The 19,505-nt window shown below is 37.9% G+C and overlaps 2 protein-coding genes across 5 annotated transcripts in view; both read right to left on the bottom strand.

Moving 5' to 3' along the window:
• Positions 1 to 555: 555 nt before the first annotated feature.
• On the bottom strand, positions 556 to 13,121 carry tekt2 (tektin 2 (testicular)). Its single transcript, XM_061983490.1, has 10 exons — positions 12,901 to 13,121; positions 10,158 to 10,320; positions 9,965 to 10,090; positions 7,460 to 7,665; positions 7,237 to 7,380; positions 6,988 to 7,102; positions 6,806 to 6,913; positions 4,020 to 4,163; positions 3,851 to 3,930; positions 556 to 909 (listed from the first exon to the last, which is right to left on the bottom strand). The coding sequence occupies exons 2-10, from the start codon at positions 10,311 to 10,313 to the stop codon at positions 705 to 707; spliced, it is 1,284 nt and encodes a 427-aa protein (XP_061839474.1). The 5' UTR covers positions 10,314 to 10,320; positions 12,901 to 13,121; the 3' UTR covers positions 556 to 704.
• Positions 13,122 to 13,805: 684 nt separating this feature from the next.
• usf2 (upstream transcription factor 2, c-fos interacting) overlaps positions 13,806 to 19,505 on the bottom strand; it is a 37,383-nt gene continuing 31,683 nt past the window's right edge. For all 4 annotated transcript variants that reach the window (XM_061983283.2, XM_061983282.1, XM_061983285.1 and 1 more), the window contains one exon: positions 13,806 to 14,572. In XM_061983283.2, coding sequence (XP_061839267.1) covers positions 14,483 to 14,572 — 90 coding nt within the window. In that variant the 3' untranslated portion in view covers positions 13,806 to 14,482. The remainder of the gene's footprint in view (positions 14,573 to 19,505) is intronic.

The raw sequence follows: 19,505 nt of genomic DNA, 5'->3' as shown, positions 1-19,505 counted from the left end.
ACACACAGCGCCTCTTCTCTTGTCCCGGTTGTGAGACAGGAAGAATCAGAAGGACAACACTGCAACTCTCCAATAAAACACACTCAGATCTTCTGTTTTTAGCCGATACTACATACAAAATAACGTAAAATAACGCAGTAACGCATCATGTGGTAACGGTAACTGAGTTACTGAATATAAAAAATAACGCGTTAGACTACTAGTTACCGCCGAAACTAACGGCGTTAGTCCCAACACTGGCTGTTAGCCATGTAAACTGGTACATTTCACTCTGTATTTATTAGTGCTTGCTTGCAGTTTGGAGTATTTTTTTATGCATACCATCACACTGAGCTGTTTCTAATATTTGTAATATTGCAAATTACCCTGTTTGGACCTTTTCCCTTTTAAAAAAACATCTAAAGCACACACTTAGGTCGAAGTTCACATTATTATTATCTTCATGCTCTAAACGGCGTCAGATGGTCAAACATCACGACGGAGCCAAACAAAGCCATTAAAAAGATAACGGAGAGTAAAATGACCCTTACACAAACGTGAGTCTGAATAGATCCCAGAAATATCTTGATAGGCTTTTTACAAAAACATCATTTGGATGAACCCTCCTACCCGACGATTCAGCACGACACACCTCATACAATCCGGGATGGAAAGGACACAATCCTCTTTGTAGATTAGTGGGATTTGATTCAAACGACAAAACCCTACTGAGCCTTGAGATGCTGGGTGCTCCTCCCACTAGAGCTGGTGAGCTGGACCAGCGGTACCGGGGTGTCATCGCCGTAAAGTATTGGGATGAGGCGGCTGCGAATGTTCATGCAACGCTGCTCCAGAGCCAGGGCGTCGCGTTTCCTGGCGAGATCCTGTAACAGCTGGTGGTGATGGAGCTTCAGCCTCTGTAACGAGTGCCTGAGTGATGGAAACATGCAGAATATTGGCATTCAACTGTCAAGTCTCTATTATTTAGTGCACTATTTATACAAAACATACTATTGTATTCAAAACCGCAGTAAAAGAACACCTCCAGGCAACTTCAACCCTAAACTAACACCCTCCCCCTTCCACCTCCCACCTCCCCGGACTGTAAATAATCAAATGTATATACTTATTCTTATGCTCTCTCTCTCTATGTCCACTACTATCCTACCAAGTCAGTCCTACACTGATTCAATGTCCATTTCTCTGATGATGCAATTGTTGATGACTCAAGTGGTGATATCAACCAAACCTAACCCCCCCCTCCCTCCACATCCCACACCCCGGATTGTAAATAATGTAAATGTGGAGAGGCGGGCCCGGCGGTCCGACACCGGGGCCCACTCCAAGATGGCGGCGAGGAGGCGTGGCCTGCAGACCCGCGTCCAAATGGACTACAGGTGCGTGGGTCGGGCAGCTGGGCACAATCAAATAATCTGTCATTGTATAAAAGCGTGACAGCCGAGAGAGACGAGAGGAGAGGTGGAGAGCCAGAGGCAAGACGCGGAGAACAGTACACCGCGAGAGCGAGACGGAGAAAAGGCAGCTGCTGAAAAGCACGCCAAAGGCGACATGCTGCTGAAAAGCAGACGGCGGACGGGAGGAAACCATCCTCTGCTACAGCACTTTGAGTCACTAGAGAAAAGCGCTATATAAATGTAATTCACTTCACTGGGTACTTTCTAATACGCTTCTGTCTCGAAAATTTGTATCTGTACGTAATATGCAACTATCATAATTTGATACTTGTCTATATTGACAGATGTTATGTTTTTGATTGCAATACTGTTCAATTAAGGACACTTCTTACACATGTCTAGCTTGTGTGCTACTGTGTCCTCAGCTGTTGTGTAGCTGCTAGCTCCTATATTGGTCTCTGTGGCCAACCATGTTTACCTTTTGTAAATAGCTTAATTAAATATACAATAAAATACCACCCTTGTGTACTTTTGGAGGACATTTAGAATTGAACTGGCTGTCCAGCTTTGCATTATACAATACAATATAATCCCATACTTGTTTTTTTGCTGATATCGGGCCGATAACGGATATCAGTCAATCAATCAAAGTTAATTTATATAGCCCTTAATCATAAGTGTCTCAAAGGGCTTAAAATCAGATCAATAAAAGGCATATGCCACAGTATTGTTTTTAGTGTTATGTTTTGAGCCTCATAAAATCTGCCTAGCAACAAGTGGTCACACAAATATACCTAGATTGATCCAAGCAACAACATATGTAAGATAATATCAACACTACATTTATAATAAATACCAAATTATTGAAAAAAATATATATAATATATATTTTTTTGTTTTGTTTAAACACATTCTGCACAATGTATGACATCTAGGGGTGTAACGGTACACAAACATTTCGGTTCGGTACGTACCTCGGTTTAGAGGTCACGGTTTGGTTCATTTTCAGTACAGTAAGAAAACAAAAAAATATAAATTTTTGGGTTATTTACCAAATTTGCAAAATATTCCATCCATCCATCCATCCATCCATCTTCTTCCGCTTATCCAAGGTCGGGTCGCGGGGGCAGCAGCCTAAGCAGGGAAGCCCAGACTTCCCTCTCCCCAGCCACTTCGTCCAGCTCTTCCTGTGGGACCCCGAGGCGTTCCCAGGCCAGCCGGGAGACATAGTCTTCCCAACGTGTCCTGGGTCTTCCCCGTGGCCTCCTACCGGTCGGACGTGCCCTAAACACCTCCCTAGGGAGGCGTTCGGGTGGCATCCTGACCAGATGCCCGAACCACCTCATCTGGCTCCTCTCCATGTGGAGGAGCAGCGGCTTTACTTTGAGCTCCCCCCGGATGACAGAGCTTTTCACCCTCTCTAAGGGAGAGACCTGCCACCCGGCGGAGGAAACTCATTTGGGCCGCTTGTACCCATGATCTTGTCCTTTCGGTCATAACCCAAAGCTCATGACCATAGGTGAGGATGGGAACGTAGATCGACCGGTAAATCGAGAGCTTTGCCTTCCGGCTCAGCTCCTTCTTCACCACAACGGATCGATACAGATACAAAATCTTCCACCAAAAATATTTTTCTTAGTGTAATATTTGATGTGAAGTAATGGGAACCTTGGATAGGTCAATAATTCATAATAACATTGATTTTGATTCAATATTATGTTTTGAGCAATGACAGTTTGAAAGAAAAAAAAACAGCTTTGTTTTATTAGTCAACATTGCAATTTTTTCTAAATTACATTTAACCTTTAAGCTTTTTTATTTCACTTTTGTTATGTTTTTGTTTATTTTAATAGTATTTTTAGAATGTGCCATGGGCCTTTAAAACATTAGCTGTGGGCCGCAAATGGCCTCCGGGGCACACTTTTGACACCCCTGCTATAGATAATAAAAAATTAAATGTGATAAATCTATGGATAAAAAGCAGAGCCTGGCGACGCATGCGCGTTTATCATAACTCTCTCTCTCTCTCTGTCTCTGCCCCTCCCTCACCAATGCTGCTGTTTGTTTTGTTTTTAACCCCTTCTTAACCCTGAACGTACATTGAAAATACACGCAACCCTAACTCAAAATGCCGGACATTTGAGGCATTTAAGAAACTCCGCCCTGACAGCTCCGCAAAAGAGGACATGTCCGGTGAAAAGAGGACGTATGGTCAGTCTATCCTAGCCCGTTAGCTGCTAGCATGCCGTGTGTTGTGCCTCAGTGTGCATTGTTTACACAACGTGCGGTACAATACTTAATATGTCCGTGTAGAAACTCATTCGGTACACCTCCGAACCGAACCGGAACCCCCGTACCGAAACAGTTCAATACAAATACACTTACCGTTACACTCCTAATGACATCAGAAACAAAATCCTACGAAAAGTCGAGCAGACAAACTGTATTTTACTCACTGGGCTTCAGCGAGCTTCTTCTTCAAAGTGGCAATGGTAGCCTGCAGCTGATTGACTTCATCAACAAGGGAACGCTGTGCCTGCAAGCCATCAAGAGCAAAAAAAGACAAAGTTTGACAAATGAACGTTTACTTCTTGCATGCATAGTCAATTTGTGCTGCACATCCACCTCATCTCTGCACAGGTCCATGCCCGGTCTGAAGGTTCTGTTCTCCAGTCTGGTGTGTGCCAACTTCAACGGGGCCATTTTGGCCTGCAAATCGGCATCTAGTCTGAAGATGTCGTTTTCCATCTCGGCTATCTCATTTTCAGTCTGTACAGGACACACACACACTTTATAAATAACATGTAATAACTGCATATTGAATCCAAGAAAGATTATGTCCTGCATCCTTTTTTTGCATGGTACCATCCCCAGGAAATTAAAAAAGTCCAAGCTGTTTGTTTACATCCTTTTTTATTTCTCTTTGCTGTTTGGGCTTATTGAACCCTAATTAGAATAAAAACTAAGAATCATCTTTTGATATGATGTACTTAGTCAATAAGTAACAAATGTGTACTTCATGTTTAGTGACATGCTAATTCTTATTTTTACACTTTTTTCCCCAAATTCCATTGTATGTTATACTCTTCTGACACCACCAGATGGCAGTATAAGTGTCCACATAAGCGGCCATAAGACCCCAATTCAGTAGTGTACACAATTAAGGAAATAAGAGCTAAAAGGTGTTGTCCACGCATGTGGCCACTAAGCCTTTAGAGGTTTTAATTTTTTTTTTGCCTATTGTTTACAATCATTATGAAAGACATGACGACGGATTAACTTTCTTTAAATGCATTCTAACTTGTAAATAAAAGTAAATAATAGCCCGCTCACAGTGGAGCCAATGGGAGCGCCTCTATTTCGCCCATAAAAATTCAACAAATAACCATTCAAAAACCGCCAACAATGCATTTATATTTTGCGATTTCGACGTGATCAGTTCCTATGTCTACATCATCAAGTGGTCTGCTCCTAAATTTATTCCAGATCATAAATCATGCATCTCACCTGGACATGAGACGACTGAGTAGGTATTCCAACAAATTGGTACACTTTGACAGCCATTTAGCACCTGAAACTGGCGAGGACGACACGAAAATACACTTGTTATTGACCCCCTCCACCTACCCTCCAACCATGTTTCTTTGTGAGGATTACGAGACATTTCTTCACCTAAATGGGAATATATGAACATCCCAGTAGTCGGCATCTTAATGACAGCAGATTTTGCACGGTGAGTGATGTTTTATGTTTGTTGGCTCTCATGAAGTCGGCAGTGAGTAATAATCAGTGATGAAGAAAAAAAAAAAGCAAATATGATGCGTTTTTTAAATGAATGCACCGCATATGCTTAAAATTATCAAAATACGTAAATAATAATTAATTATTATAAATGTGTCCGTTACTACATTACATATATACTTACATCACGTATATGAATGGAGGTGTTTGGATGTTTTTAAGGACTTTATACATATGCGTATATACATATATGTATATACACATATGTATATACACACATATATATATATATATATATATATATATATATATATATATATATATATATATATATATATATATATGTATATACACATATATATATATATATACACACATATATATACATATATATATATTCATATATATATATATATATATATATATATACATACACATATATATACACACATATACACATATATATATATATATATATATATACACACACATGTATATACGTAGATATACATATGTATATACACATGTGTATATACGTATACACACATATATATATGTATATACACATATGTATATATGTATATACACATATGTATATATGTATATACACATGTATATACGTATGTACACATATGTATATACATATGTATATATGTATACACATATGTATATATGTATATACACGTATGTATATACACATGTGTATATACACGTATGTATATACACGTGTATATACACATGTGTATATACATATGTGTATATACGTATATACACATATGTATATACACATGTGTATACGTATACAGTATACATGTATATATGTATATACACACATGTATATACGTACCGGTATATACACATACAGGTATGTATATACGTATATACACATGTGTATACGTATACAGTATACATGTATATACACATGTGTATGCGTATACTGTATACATGTATATACACACATGTATATAAATACCGGTATATACACACACATGTATATACGTATATACACATATGTATATACACATATATGTATATACACATATACACATATGTATATACGTATATATATATATACGTATATACATGTGTATATACGTATATACACACACGTGTATATACGTATATACACACATGTGTATGTACGTATATACACACACATGTGTATATACGTATATACACATATGTATATACGTATATACACATATGTATATACGTATATACACATGTATATACACATGTAGCACATATGTATATATACACATATGTATATATAAGAGTTCACTCATTTAATTTTCTATTTGATATTTTAACTAGGATTGATGGAGAAATCTCAGTCCTGTTACCCAAATATGTGTTTAATTGTTGTTTATTTATATTTAAAAAAAGTTTTGCAGTTAAATCAATGCAATGTGCTTAGTGTCAACATGCTATAAGGATACATTTTGTGTAACTATATTTCATATATTTGCTAATTCTACCCTGAAAACTCACTCATGTTACTTTCAGTCCTGTCACCTGATTCATCTTGGGCTTCGGAAACTCGTACAAAAATAAAATCAAATTGCCTAAAAGAGGCCTATACACATTCTTCAGTATGTATATTACCCGATTTAGAGTTCAAGTTCATGTTGAGAGAATTACAACAAGCAATGGCCCATTTTGAAACTCACGTTTTTCAGCTGCCACTGAAGCTGACTGGAAGCTTGTTGTTCTTGGTGACTGCGCTTACGAAGTGCAAACTCGGTGGCGCTTTGTTGCTTCTTCAGCTCATTGTGCAGCTGGACATCATAGGACAAGAGAAAGGAATTACATCCAAACAAGAAGTTTGCATGAGACTGTTTAGAACACATACATTGACGCGGGAGAGACTCATGTCGTCCCTCATTTTCTGGGACATCCGCATGGCCTCATGGGCCCGCGCCAAATTAAGCTGGCTGAACTTGACCCACTCCTGTGGTGTGCAGGTGCTGAAGGGGAGACGAGACATACACATGTTAACACATTCTACTGCATCTCAATATAAAAAACTGCCTCTACCCCTCCCAATCCTGGGAGGGGTGGATGCAAATATAATCATTTGGCACTCGCAATCAATGATTACCCTGCAGGTATTCGAGTAGGATTGGGCTTGAGGGAGATCTGCGTGGACGTTATTTTGAGCGCCAGACAGGATACATCAATATCCAGCGTATCCATCTTGTTTTGGAGGTCCGCTGTCAGCTGTTGTCGAATTTTCTGCAAAATACTGTCAACATAATACCTGAAGTCAGTTAATAGATCATAGATGGAACTTTAATGACATAATAATGGCAGGATGATCTGACCAGAGCTGCGCGAAGGCTTCGTCAATGTGCTGCTGCAGAGCTTTCTGCACGCTTTCAATCACGTGCACCTCTTGTTTTAACTGCTCCTCCACGGGGTCGTTGACCAGCTCTCGCCCAGGCCGGCCCTCCCTCAGGGTCAGGCTCTCCAGGCTCACCTCCAAGGGAACTGCGGTGGCAGCCAGGGTCTCCTCTGTCCGGGTTTTAGACTGTCACAGCACACACAGGACAGCCTTCATTGCTCAGGAGTAACAGCGCTGGTCTCGTAAACTACTGAGGCCTTAAAACAGGGGTGTCAAACTCAATATATATATATATATATATATATATATATATATATATATGGGGCAGCACGGTGGAAGAGGGGTTAGTGTATCTGCCTCACAATACGAAGGTCCTGAGTAATCTTGGGTTTAATCCCGGGCTCGGGATCTTTCTGTGTGGAGTTTGCATGTTCTCCCCGTGACTGCGTGGGTTCCCAACTATATATATATATATATATATATATATATATATATATATATATATATATATATATATATATATATATATATGTACATGTATATATACATATATGTATATATATAGTTGCGTCCGACCATTCTTCCTCTCAGGAAATAAAACACACTGGTCAATCCCAAATTATTTCGGATGACATATATGTTGAGTAAGAAGGACCACCAAGACAGAATAGCAATATTACCAAGTTTAACTAAAGCTTTAGGAGACCAGCCCTTACAATGCGGTAATAGCAGCATCAAGAAGCGGTCTCCGAAAGCGTTAGTAAAACTCGGTATTATTGCTATTCTGTCTCGGTGGTCCTTCTTACTCAAAATACATGTCATCCGAAATACCAGCTGTCACCACAATTTTACAGTAAAAGCAGTGAGTTTTTTACAGCATATAAAAAAATGTAATAAATGGAATGGAATGGAAAAACAATACTACTGTTTCATGCAACACAGCTGCCATTTTTTTTAATCGTAAAATCTTGTTTCAATGTTTTTTTTGTTATGTTTTAGTGTCTTACTGGATGGAAAAAAATGTATATGGAAAAAAAACAGTACCAAAGTTGATTTTACGGTAAAAATCTCAGTCGGCGGAATTTTATCATAAAATATATTGTCAATTTTACGGTCTACAATTTGATTGATAATTTGTTTTGGAAATCATAAGTCAAGCAGATATTTAAGTACAGTGTTTATCTTTATTTTAACAACAAATATTTTTGGAATACATGATAATACAATATTTTGATTTTGATATTGAATTTTAAAATATATGTAATTACATCATACTTGCCAACCCTCCCGGATTTTCCGGGAGACTCCCGAAATTCAGCGCCTCTCCCGAAAACCTCCCGGGACAAATTTTCTCCCGAAAATCTCCCGAAATTCAGGCGGAGCTGGAGGCCACGCCCCCTCCAGCTCCATGCGGACCTGAGTGACTGTTGACAGCCTGTTGTACATGCACATGTGACCCACCCATAATGTGTCACATTTTTGTGTTGACTTATTTAGTTTATTTTGTGGTTTGAATTCGTTTTTGGAGCTGTCATTACACATTTATCAGTATTCACATTGGTCAGTAGGGGGCAGTAGGGCGTTTCTTCCCAATTGAATGCTATCACCTGCAGACCGGAAGTGTCTTGTCATTCTGATGAGCGCGACCAGTCTGTGAACAATTGAAACGTCCTGTGTGCTTTTTCCTCCTGTATAACAGGTTAGTTTTGGTGAATCAACTCACTGAATAATATCCATGTGATCTTTATAAGTTTAAGTACACATTCTGATGGTGGAGCCTAACTCTAAAGTGTTTGTGAGTTGTAGTTTGTATTTGTGAATGAATCCAGTGCACAGCTGCAGTAATCAATACAAAATGGCGACGTGAGTGCGCAATGTTTATATAGGAACTTCTGATCCTAATTCAGACTCCCAAATTAGAGCTCCCGTTTTCTTATTGATTTTATAATGTATATTTGTATATTGTGTGTGTTCTGAAATAGTGACAGAGAATAGAACAAGGATGGACAATTCAACCCTTAACTCAACAATGAGTAGAGGAGTGTTATGTGTGTAAATAAATGAACACTGAAATTCAAGTATTTATTTTATTTATTTATATATATATATATATATATATATATATATATATATATATATATATATATATATATATATATATATATATATATATATAGCTAGAATTCACTGAAAGTCAAGTATTTCTTATATATATATATATATAAACCACGCCCACAACCACGCCCCCGCCCCACCCCCCACCCCCCAAAATCGGAGGTCTCAAGGTTGGCAAGTATGAATTACATGCAGTACAGGATTTTTAATGTCAAAAGTGAAATAAATATATTTAGTAAGAAAAGATTAAGCATTTTATTAACGCATATTATTTCCAGGCTTTCGTGGGCCACATAAAATAATGCGGCGAGCCAGATTTGGCCCTCGGGCCTTGAGTTTGGCACCTGTGCCTTAAAATGATGGTGCTTACCAATGTCAGCGCCTCCATCTCTTCATCCACTTTGTGCGCACATGATACAATCAGCTCCTTCCACCTCGTCACCTCCCAGATCCGATCGCTCAATCTGCTGGAAGTGTTACTCTCGTCCCAGGTGGTCTGTGTAGGTCAGGACAAAGACATTGTGGACGCTGAATATTTTACGGCGGCATCAACGAGGAATCACCTTGCAGTTGGTGTCGTTGCGCAGCGACCTGCTTTCTTGGCGGATTACGTTGGAGAGATGCTGCTCAATTTGTGCGGTGGTAGACAGGCTGTTGTTGTTGTCGCACCATTCTGGCACGCTGTAGTGCACGCTGGGCTTCTCGGGATGTTTGGACATGGTACCACTACAAGCATATACACATAGTACATGGAACACAATACAATACAGAAAAAAAGCAGTGCTCTATATAACTTAAGCACATGTTTTTGTCAATTCAACCTTTCAAAAGTATCTTTTTGTCACTTTATTGTTTAAAGTAACTAGACCAGGGATGTCAAACTGGTTTTCATTGAGGGCCACATGGCAGTTATGGCTGCCATCAGAGGGCCGCTTGTAACAGTGAATAATGTATGGATTTGCCTCTGGATTTCACTATTAATTATATCAATTGTTTTAAGTAGACAGTCGATTTTACAGTAAATACTTTACATTTACAAAATGTTACTGTAAAATCGTTTTTTTTTTATTTCTTACAACATTTTTTAGTAAGCCCTGCGATGAAGTGGCGACTTGTCCAGGGTGTACCCCGCCTACCGCCCGAATGCAGCTGAGATAGGCTCCAGCGACCCCCCGCAACCCCTAAAGGGAAAAGCGGTAGAAAATGGATGGATGGATGAATGGATTTTACAGTAAATATAAAAACAGTACCAATGTTTTGTTTTTTTCTTAGTTGCCAGAATTTGACTATTAAATTTACATTGGTTTTTACAACATTATACTGTTAATGGAAAAACAGTACAGGTTCTTTTTTTTATTCTGGCAACTTAGCTGACAGTTTTTCCACCATAAAGCAAATGTATCGTTTTTCCAAGATTTTACAGTAAAAATATGGCAGCTCATTCAACAGAATTTTAGCGCAAAAAATTTTTAGTTTTTTTTTTTTCAATTTACAGTAATATGCTGTAAAGAACACCGTAAAATTGATTGTCGTTTATATTAATTTGATGGGTAGCTTGCTGTAAAATCCTAAGTCAAGCAGATATTTAAGTATTTATTTTTATTCATACAAATTTTTTTTGGAAAGTATGATAATAAACTGTAAAATTTGTTGCAATATTGGATACTATTAAAGTTTAAAAAGGTATGCAATTTCAAGCAGTACATATATTTTTTCTGTCAAAATGAAAAAAATCCATTAGAAAATATTAAGTACTTTATTGACACATATCATTTCCAGGTGATAAAATGATGTCACGGGCCAGATCTGGCCCCCGGGCCTTAAGTTTGACACCAGTGAACTACACTATTTACTAATTTATTAGCAAAAAAATCTATAAAAACATGATTAATTTACAGTATATTGTTTGACAGTGAGGGCCAAATGGGACAAAATTAAATAAATACATCTTTAAATAAATTATCTTAATGTGTAATTAAATCACAAAAAAAGCAGGTAATATTGGAATGAATAATGAATTAAATCTTAAAAGGATTAAATCTGAAATAATTAAAGCAATAATACATTTAATGATAAACAAATGTAATGTAATTTTACATAAATTAATGACACATTTTGTTTGACAGTGAATACGGTCTGTGAGGGCCGAATGGGACAAAATTAAATAAATACATCTTTAAATAAATTATCTAAATGTGTAATTAATAATTAAATCACAAAAAAAGCAGGTAATATTGGAATGAATAATGAATTTAATCTTGAAATAACTAAATCTGAAATAATTAAAGCAATAATAAATGTAATGATTAAAAAATGTAATGTAATTTTACATAAATTAATGACACATTTAATAGCTCTTCTTTGTATTTAATTCCAGATACAATTTAAGTAGTTATTTAAAAAAAAAAAAAAAGTTTTGTCAATAAATAGATACATCTGTAAATGTGTCATTAATTTATTGAATATAAAATTGTATTTATTACTGATTTGTTTTATGATTTCATTAAATTGATTCCAATATTTACTGATTTTGTTCTTGATTTAATTAACCAAGTAATAATTTCAGTTGATTTATTGGTCAATAAATAAATATTTAAATACTTACTTAAATATGTAATTTAAATACGTAAATTGATTTATTTAAATAATTACTTAAATGTGTCATTTAAATAGATGTATTTGACTAAATGAAATCAATAAAGTAATTACGTCAATTAATTATTTAAATTTATTTCATTTAGTCAATAAATACATATTTGATTAATGGCACATTTAAGTAAATATTTTAATTAATTAATTTGTCAAAAAAAAGTAATAAATGTTGACATAATTACTTAAATGTGTCATTTAAATATTTAAATGTATGTATTCACTTTTGTTAAATAAATCAATCTTCAAATGAATACTATATATATACACACTATATAGATAATACTGCATAAAAATATGACAATATATTTCAACACTACAAAAACCAACAATATTTTTGACAATAAACATAGAAAAGAGCTAAAAAAAACAAAAAATATATTCGCTGTAATTTCGACCCAACACCAATAGGTCTATATTGACCATAGATAATAATGTCGATAGCTAAACTGTAGTATACTGCTTGAATGATTGCTAAACCATGAAAAAGGATGCTCCGAGTTAATTTACATCATCAATGATACATTTGAACACTGTTTGAGGTCGACATGTTTATTTGAATAAGACTCAGCAGCTGTAGCGACACTCATAATTTAGACGTATCATTTAAAAATCCGTAACACGAATTTAATAATTTCACGAATAAACTTAAAATACCTTTACGTGAACTCTTCAGCCAGCAAAGAAGCCAGGCCAACAAAGTGGACACTTTTATTCCTATATATGTTTTATTTGACCATTTATTTACACACCCATTTACACATTTTAGCTTTAGCCTCCGCACTTTCCACAGGTTCACTCCAGCCCACGTCATAATAAGCGTCGGCTTTAAGGCAAATTCCCGTAAATTATTTAGATTAGTGACGTCAAAGTTCCTTTGTTATGTTTCCTTGTAACTTTTTGTTGTACAAGTGATGGAAAATAAAATGACTACTCACAGCTTTGGAAATTTGGGGGGTGGTAAAATTGTGACGTTTGTGAAATGACGAATCTGCTGATCTCAGGCATACGTTGGCGGGTTCTGTATTCACGTTGTTTAAAAGGCACATTATTAATAAATATATATTTTGTTTAAGATACATTACTGCGCATTTGAGGCAGTCTTTTTAACGTGGCGTATAACGTTTACAATGTATTGCCTTACATGCCGTGCTTAAAAAGATTATTTGAAACGCCGTGAGGCAAAATAGCTACCGGTAGTTTACTCACAGATTGAAGCTTGTATTTTTTTGCGCATAAACACAAAGTTTAGTCAAATTAACAAATACATACACAACAGGAATGTGTAAAGTCAAGTTTTTACTCACCGCTAAGTTCCAGAATGTTCGGCTAGCTGGTGTTGCCAGACGTGTTACCTTGGCAACGGCATCAGGCCATCTCCAGGGAGCCAAACTAGACAACGTTTACACACAAAAATGTCATTTAACTCAAAAATATTGCTCAGCTAAGAAGGCTGATTCTATTTGGAATCATTGTAAACCTTTTATTAACTTGCAGTGCCAGTAGTTACCATTTCATGCTGTTTTGACAAAAACAGTAGTTATAAAAATAATATCAGCTCATCCATGCTCATTGTTTATTGCCTTATGTTAACTGCAAAGGTCCCAACATTATTCCACATTTGGGGAGGGGATAAAAAGCAACACAAACAGAAAAATATCAGGGTCCATTAACCGAAAATGTCCTAAAAAAAACAAAACAAAAAACCTACAATGTAATGCCCATTAAACTGATTCACTACTTATCCCTTGCGCTTGGAAAAGGAAATAGAAAATAACCCAACAATATATAATATCTATTTGTAAAATCTGGGAACCAGTTACTAGTGCACTACCCTTATTACCTGAGCTAGGTTTACACCAATATTCCCCCTATTTAAGTATCGTATTGAAATAAAAACAGTATCAGAAGGGTTTACTCTTTGAATCATTGCTTTCAAATGTGCTAACTTTGGACTAGGTTTATAAATAAAATTAAAAAAAATAAGAGTAGCCATGTAGTATGATTTGGTAGCCACAAAAAAGGGGGTATGAAGGAGTGGTTACAGTAAAAACAAGTACTGAGGTCTTTGAGAGGCTCCTTGAGGCGACTCAGTTCATGTCGGCCATTGACCAGCAGCATATGGAAGAAGACGTGACAAGTCTGTCAGTGGTTCTTCGTGAGGCTCCCCAGCTCACTTTGTGTTCCATGAATATTCCTTTCCTGGTATTGTTCAGGTGAGTGGGAACATGTTTCGTCATCACTGAGGTGTTGCGTTTCCGTTGACTTCTACGCCGTGCTGCTGAAGCTGCGCTCGAAGCAGGGCGTTGTCGCTCTTCAGCTCCTCCAACTAGAAACATCGAGAGAAAAGATGGGATGAGGCAGCACTTTGGGGCACTTCTACTACCACAGGGGTGTCAAACTCATTTTAGCTCAAGGGCCACATGGAGGAAAACCTGTGCACACGCCGGCTGGACTATTCAAATCATGGCATTAAAACAAAAAAATAAAGACAACTTCAGATTGTTTTCTTTGTCTTACTTTGGGCAAAAACAGAACAAACACATTCTGAAAATATTACAATAAAAATATAGACTTTCTCACTGGCACTCATCGAAGAGCTGCAGCCCGCTACCATGGCCCCCCACTCCCTCCCCTCTGTTGCTAGATATCTGGAGATGCATGTTGTAATATGTATATGTGCTTTGCTATGGAGGTTTCTTCCCACTCCAGACTGGGCCCCCTTAGGAGCCCAGTCTAGATTGTATTTTTTTTACTCATCCTTCCCCAGCGTTTACCTTTTTCCCCATCTTTTACGGGGCGCCTTGTAGCGACCCATCAGCGTTCCTGTTCTGTAACCCTGTACACTGTTTGTTTGTCTCATCTTGAACGGGTTTGTGCTGAAAACAAAGTTTCGTTGTACTTGTGCAATGACAAAAAAGACCTACCTACCTACCTACCTACCCTTGGGGCGGTATAGCTCGGTTGGTAGAGCGGCCGTGCCAGCAACTTCAGGGTTGCAGGTTCGATCCCCGCTTCCGCCATCCTAGTCACTGCCGTTGTGTCCTTGGGCAAGACACTTTACCCACCTGCTCCCAGTGCCACCCACACTGGTTTAAAAATGTATCTTAGATATTGGGTTTCACTATGTAAAGTGCTTTGAGTCACTTGAGAAAAGCGCTATATAAATATAATTCACTTCACTTCACTTCACCTACCTATCATACAAAGAAATACCGGCAGCGGTAAAGTTTAGATCCATAAAGGAAGGAAGAAAGTGAATGAATGTTTATAACTGAATACATTTACATTTGCATATGCGTTTTCTTTTGTATTATTTTTTTAATGAATTAGGTAACAGTTAGGACAACCTTTTTCACAAAACACAATATAGAATGTGCGATATAACAGGGTAATGCATACATTTATCATTTGTTTTCAAAACGCTTACAAAAAAGTGGGACCCCATTTTGAAAATTTCTAGCGCGAACACTAGGGATGATGTTTGATAAGAAATTAACTAGTTTGAGCCCATTATTGAATCCTCTTATCGAACCGATTACTTATCGATTCTCTTATCGAATCCAGATAGGTTGTTGTGTATGGAAAAAAACACAATATTTGGTTTAACAAAAGCTCACTTTTATTTTATAAGAACAAAATAAAATAAAATAAATAAATACATATTGACTGTTGTTACCCAAAGTATATTACCGTATTTTCCGCACTATAAGGCGCACCTAAAAACCACAATTTTTCTCAAAAGCTGACAGTGCGCCTAATAACCCGGTGCGCTTTATTACGATTCATTTTCATAAAGTTTCGGTCTCGCAACTTCGGTAAACAGCCGCCATCTTTTTTCCCGGTAGAACAGGAAGCGCTTCTTCTTCTACGCAAGCAACCGCCAAGGAAAGCACCCGCCCCCATAGAACAGGAAGCGCTTCACCCGCCCCCGGAAGAAGAAGAAAAAACGCGCGGATATCACCGTACGTTTCATTTCCTGTTTACATCTGTAAAGACCACAAAATGGCTCCTACAAAGGACAAGGATCCGGTTCATAAAAAGACGCAATCTCTCCATCCGCACACGGATTACTACCGTATTTCACAGCAACTGATATTCCTGTGAACTGCACTGTGGAACGGGAGCACGTACGGTGAATATTCGCACCACAGGGAATGAGAAGTCATCCTTCACTGTGGTTCTAGCTTGCCATGCTAACTTCCACCCATGGTGATATTCAAAAGGAAGACCTTGCCAAAAGAGACCTTTCCAGCCGGCGTCATCATAAAAGCTAACTCGAAGGGATGGATGGATGAAGAAAAGATGAGCGAGTGGTTAAGGGAAGTTTACGCGAAGAGGCCGGGTGGCTTTTTTCACACAGCTCCGAAGGCGAACACACCTTCACTAAGACGGGCAGATAGCGCCGGTCGACATACGCCAACATCTGCCAGTGGATCGTAAATGCCTGGGCAGATAGTTTCGGTCACAACTGTGGTCCGAGCTTTCCGGAAGGCAGGATTCACAGAACTGCTGCACAACAACAGCGACACTGAATCCGATGACTTCGACGAGGCGGAGCCGGCCATTTTTGGATCCCACGCTTGCGCAACTTTTCAATTCGGACACCGAAGACGAAGAATTCGAAGGATTTACGAATGAAGAATAACTTCAGAAGGTGAGCGCTATGTTTATTTTGTGTGTTGTGACATTAACGTTCGAGCAACATTATGTTGCTATTTATTGCTCTACACCATTTTGAATTTTACTATGTTTGTGATTGCACATTTGCGTACATTTTGGGACAGAGTTGTTAGAACGCTGGTTTTCAATATATTATTAAAGTTTGACTGAACTATCTGACTGTTTTTTTGACATTCACTTTAGCGCAGCGTTTTTTTGACATTCACTTTAGCGCAGCGTAGGCGCGGCTTTTAGTCCGGGGCGGCTTATTGGTGGACAAAATTATGAAATATGTAATTCATAGAAGGTGCGGCTAATAATCCGGTGCGCCTTATAGTGCGGAAAATACGGTAAGTGGGATTTTTCAGAAAAACTAATATATACAGTAACACAAAAACAACCTGTCTCTGTGATCACTATAGGTGTATAAATGATAATATAGTGTTAAATAAAATCAGTCCCTTGGGCACAAAACTGAAAATAATACAGCTCTCCAAAAAGTGCACTTCTGCTGCTATTGGAACATACTAACTACACACACTATGACACTAAGAACATACTAACTACACACACAGGCAGACAGCTAACAAACAATCCAAGATGTCTAATACATTTCCAAAGCAGATTAATCCATTTAGGCTCTTTATTGTTGTTGATCTTGCTTTGTCTTTTCCTATCTTTACTTTTGTCTTGCACTGGACTGTTATTTTTTAATTTTTTAAACTGAAATACACACAATGGCAAATGTATAAGCTATGTGATTCAATTAACATACTAAAATGTAATACACGATATGTAAATATTAGCTTCACACAAATATACAGTACTATCATTAAACAAATACTTCTGAGTGTTGAAACTATTTCGATGGTGGAAATACACGACTAGCAGCCATTTTTAGTCCTCAAAACATCCATTGAAACAGTGCACAAAAATCGTTTTTCAATAAATATCTTACTATCAAATGTAACCACTTTCCACCTTAATATTGAGTTACATAAACAAGTTAAACAGTTTACTTACAGACTTATCTTTTCCAAGGCCTGTAAGAGCTAACACAACTTGTCTACTTCTCAATTGTCTCATGAACTGGACTAACATCGTCAACCCGGAAGTGCCCAAACTATTGACGCGTAGTATTTTCATATCGCCACAAGGTGTCAGTAATAGTCTACAATCAAATGGACATAACATTGCCCATTTGGGATTCGTTCCCAAGGATTCGAATAAAGAACCAACTCTTTTTCTTTACTATAGTGGCCTCAATAACGGGAACCGGTTCTCAAAAAGGGATTTGAGTCCATGGAATCGGTTCTTTTCTTATCGAACAACCGGGAGAATCGGTTTCGAACATCATCCCCAGCGAACACTGATGGAGTATTGGTGCGTGCAAAACAGCAGCAGGCGGCTGTGGCCCGGTTCTAATACTAATCAAATATCATCCCGGGGGCCATAGATCATTCAGATCTGGGCCTAGACTTTGACACTTAAGTACTACCACATGTTAAGTGTTGAAATCGCCATGTAAAATCACTAATGCTAATCACGGCGACAGGAGTTGTAATATTTTAGGTCCAACAAGTAGAAGTTCCCCCATAAAAAATAACGCAAATCCAATTATTTTATCATAGACACCCAAAACTCATTCAATAGAAATTAATGCAAAATACTTAACAAGGGACCAATTTTCTGTACTTTTGTGTGTGTTGATATATGTTAATTGTTTATTAATGGAATCAAATTTTTAAAAGTAATATTAAAAAATGAGCTGATGATAAATGTATCGTCAATTTATTGTATCTTGTTTTCCTTTTTACATTTCTGAGTCTCATTTGCAAGTACTTTTAAGACAGTAGAACCTCGATTTACGAACAGTAGCATGATGGAATTCGGTCTCAAATAGTACCCAGATCTTGCAAATGGACTGGTTTTTTTTATGAGCAAAGTTCGGCCAGAAAATAACAGATGGCATCCTATCTTGCTGATTGTATTGTACCATATGTCCCGGCAAGAAATCTGCGTTCAAAGAACTCCGGCTTATTAGTGATTCCCAGAGCCCCAAAAAAGTCTGCGGGCTATAGAGTGTTTTCTATTGGGGCTCCAGTACTATGGAATGCCCTCCCGGTAACAATTAGAGATGCTACCTCAGTAGAAGCATTTAAGTCCCATCTTAAAACTCATTTGTATACTCTAGCCTTTAAATAGACCCCCTTTTTTTAGACCAGTTGATCTGCCGTTTCTTTTCTGCTCTGCCCCCCTCTCCCTTGTGGAGGGGGGGGCACAGGTTCGGTGGCCACGGATGAAGTGCTGGCTGTCCAAAGTCGGGACCCGGGGTGGACCGCTCGCCTGTGCATCAGTTGGGGAAGTCTCTGCGCTGCTGACCTGTCTCAGCCCGGGATGATCTCCTGCTGGCCCCACTATGGACTGGACTCCCACTATTATGTTAGATCCACTATGGACTGAACTCTCACACTATTATGTTAGATTCACCATCGACTGGACTCTCACACTATTATGTTAGATCCACTATGGACTGGACTATCACTATTATGTTAGATCCACTATGGACTGAACTCTCACACTATTATGTTAGATCCACC

Source organism: Nerophis lumbriciformis, linkage group LG21, assembly GCF_033978685.3.
Source record: "Nerophis lumbriciformis linkage group LG21, RoL_Nlum_v2.1, whole genome shotgun sequence".
Lineage (NCBI taxonomy): Eukaryota > Metazoa > Chordata > Actinopteri > Syngnathiformes > Syngnathidae > Nerophis > Nerophis lumbriciformis.
This window is presented reverse-complemented; position numbering and strand designations above follow the sequence as displayed.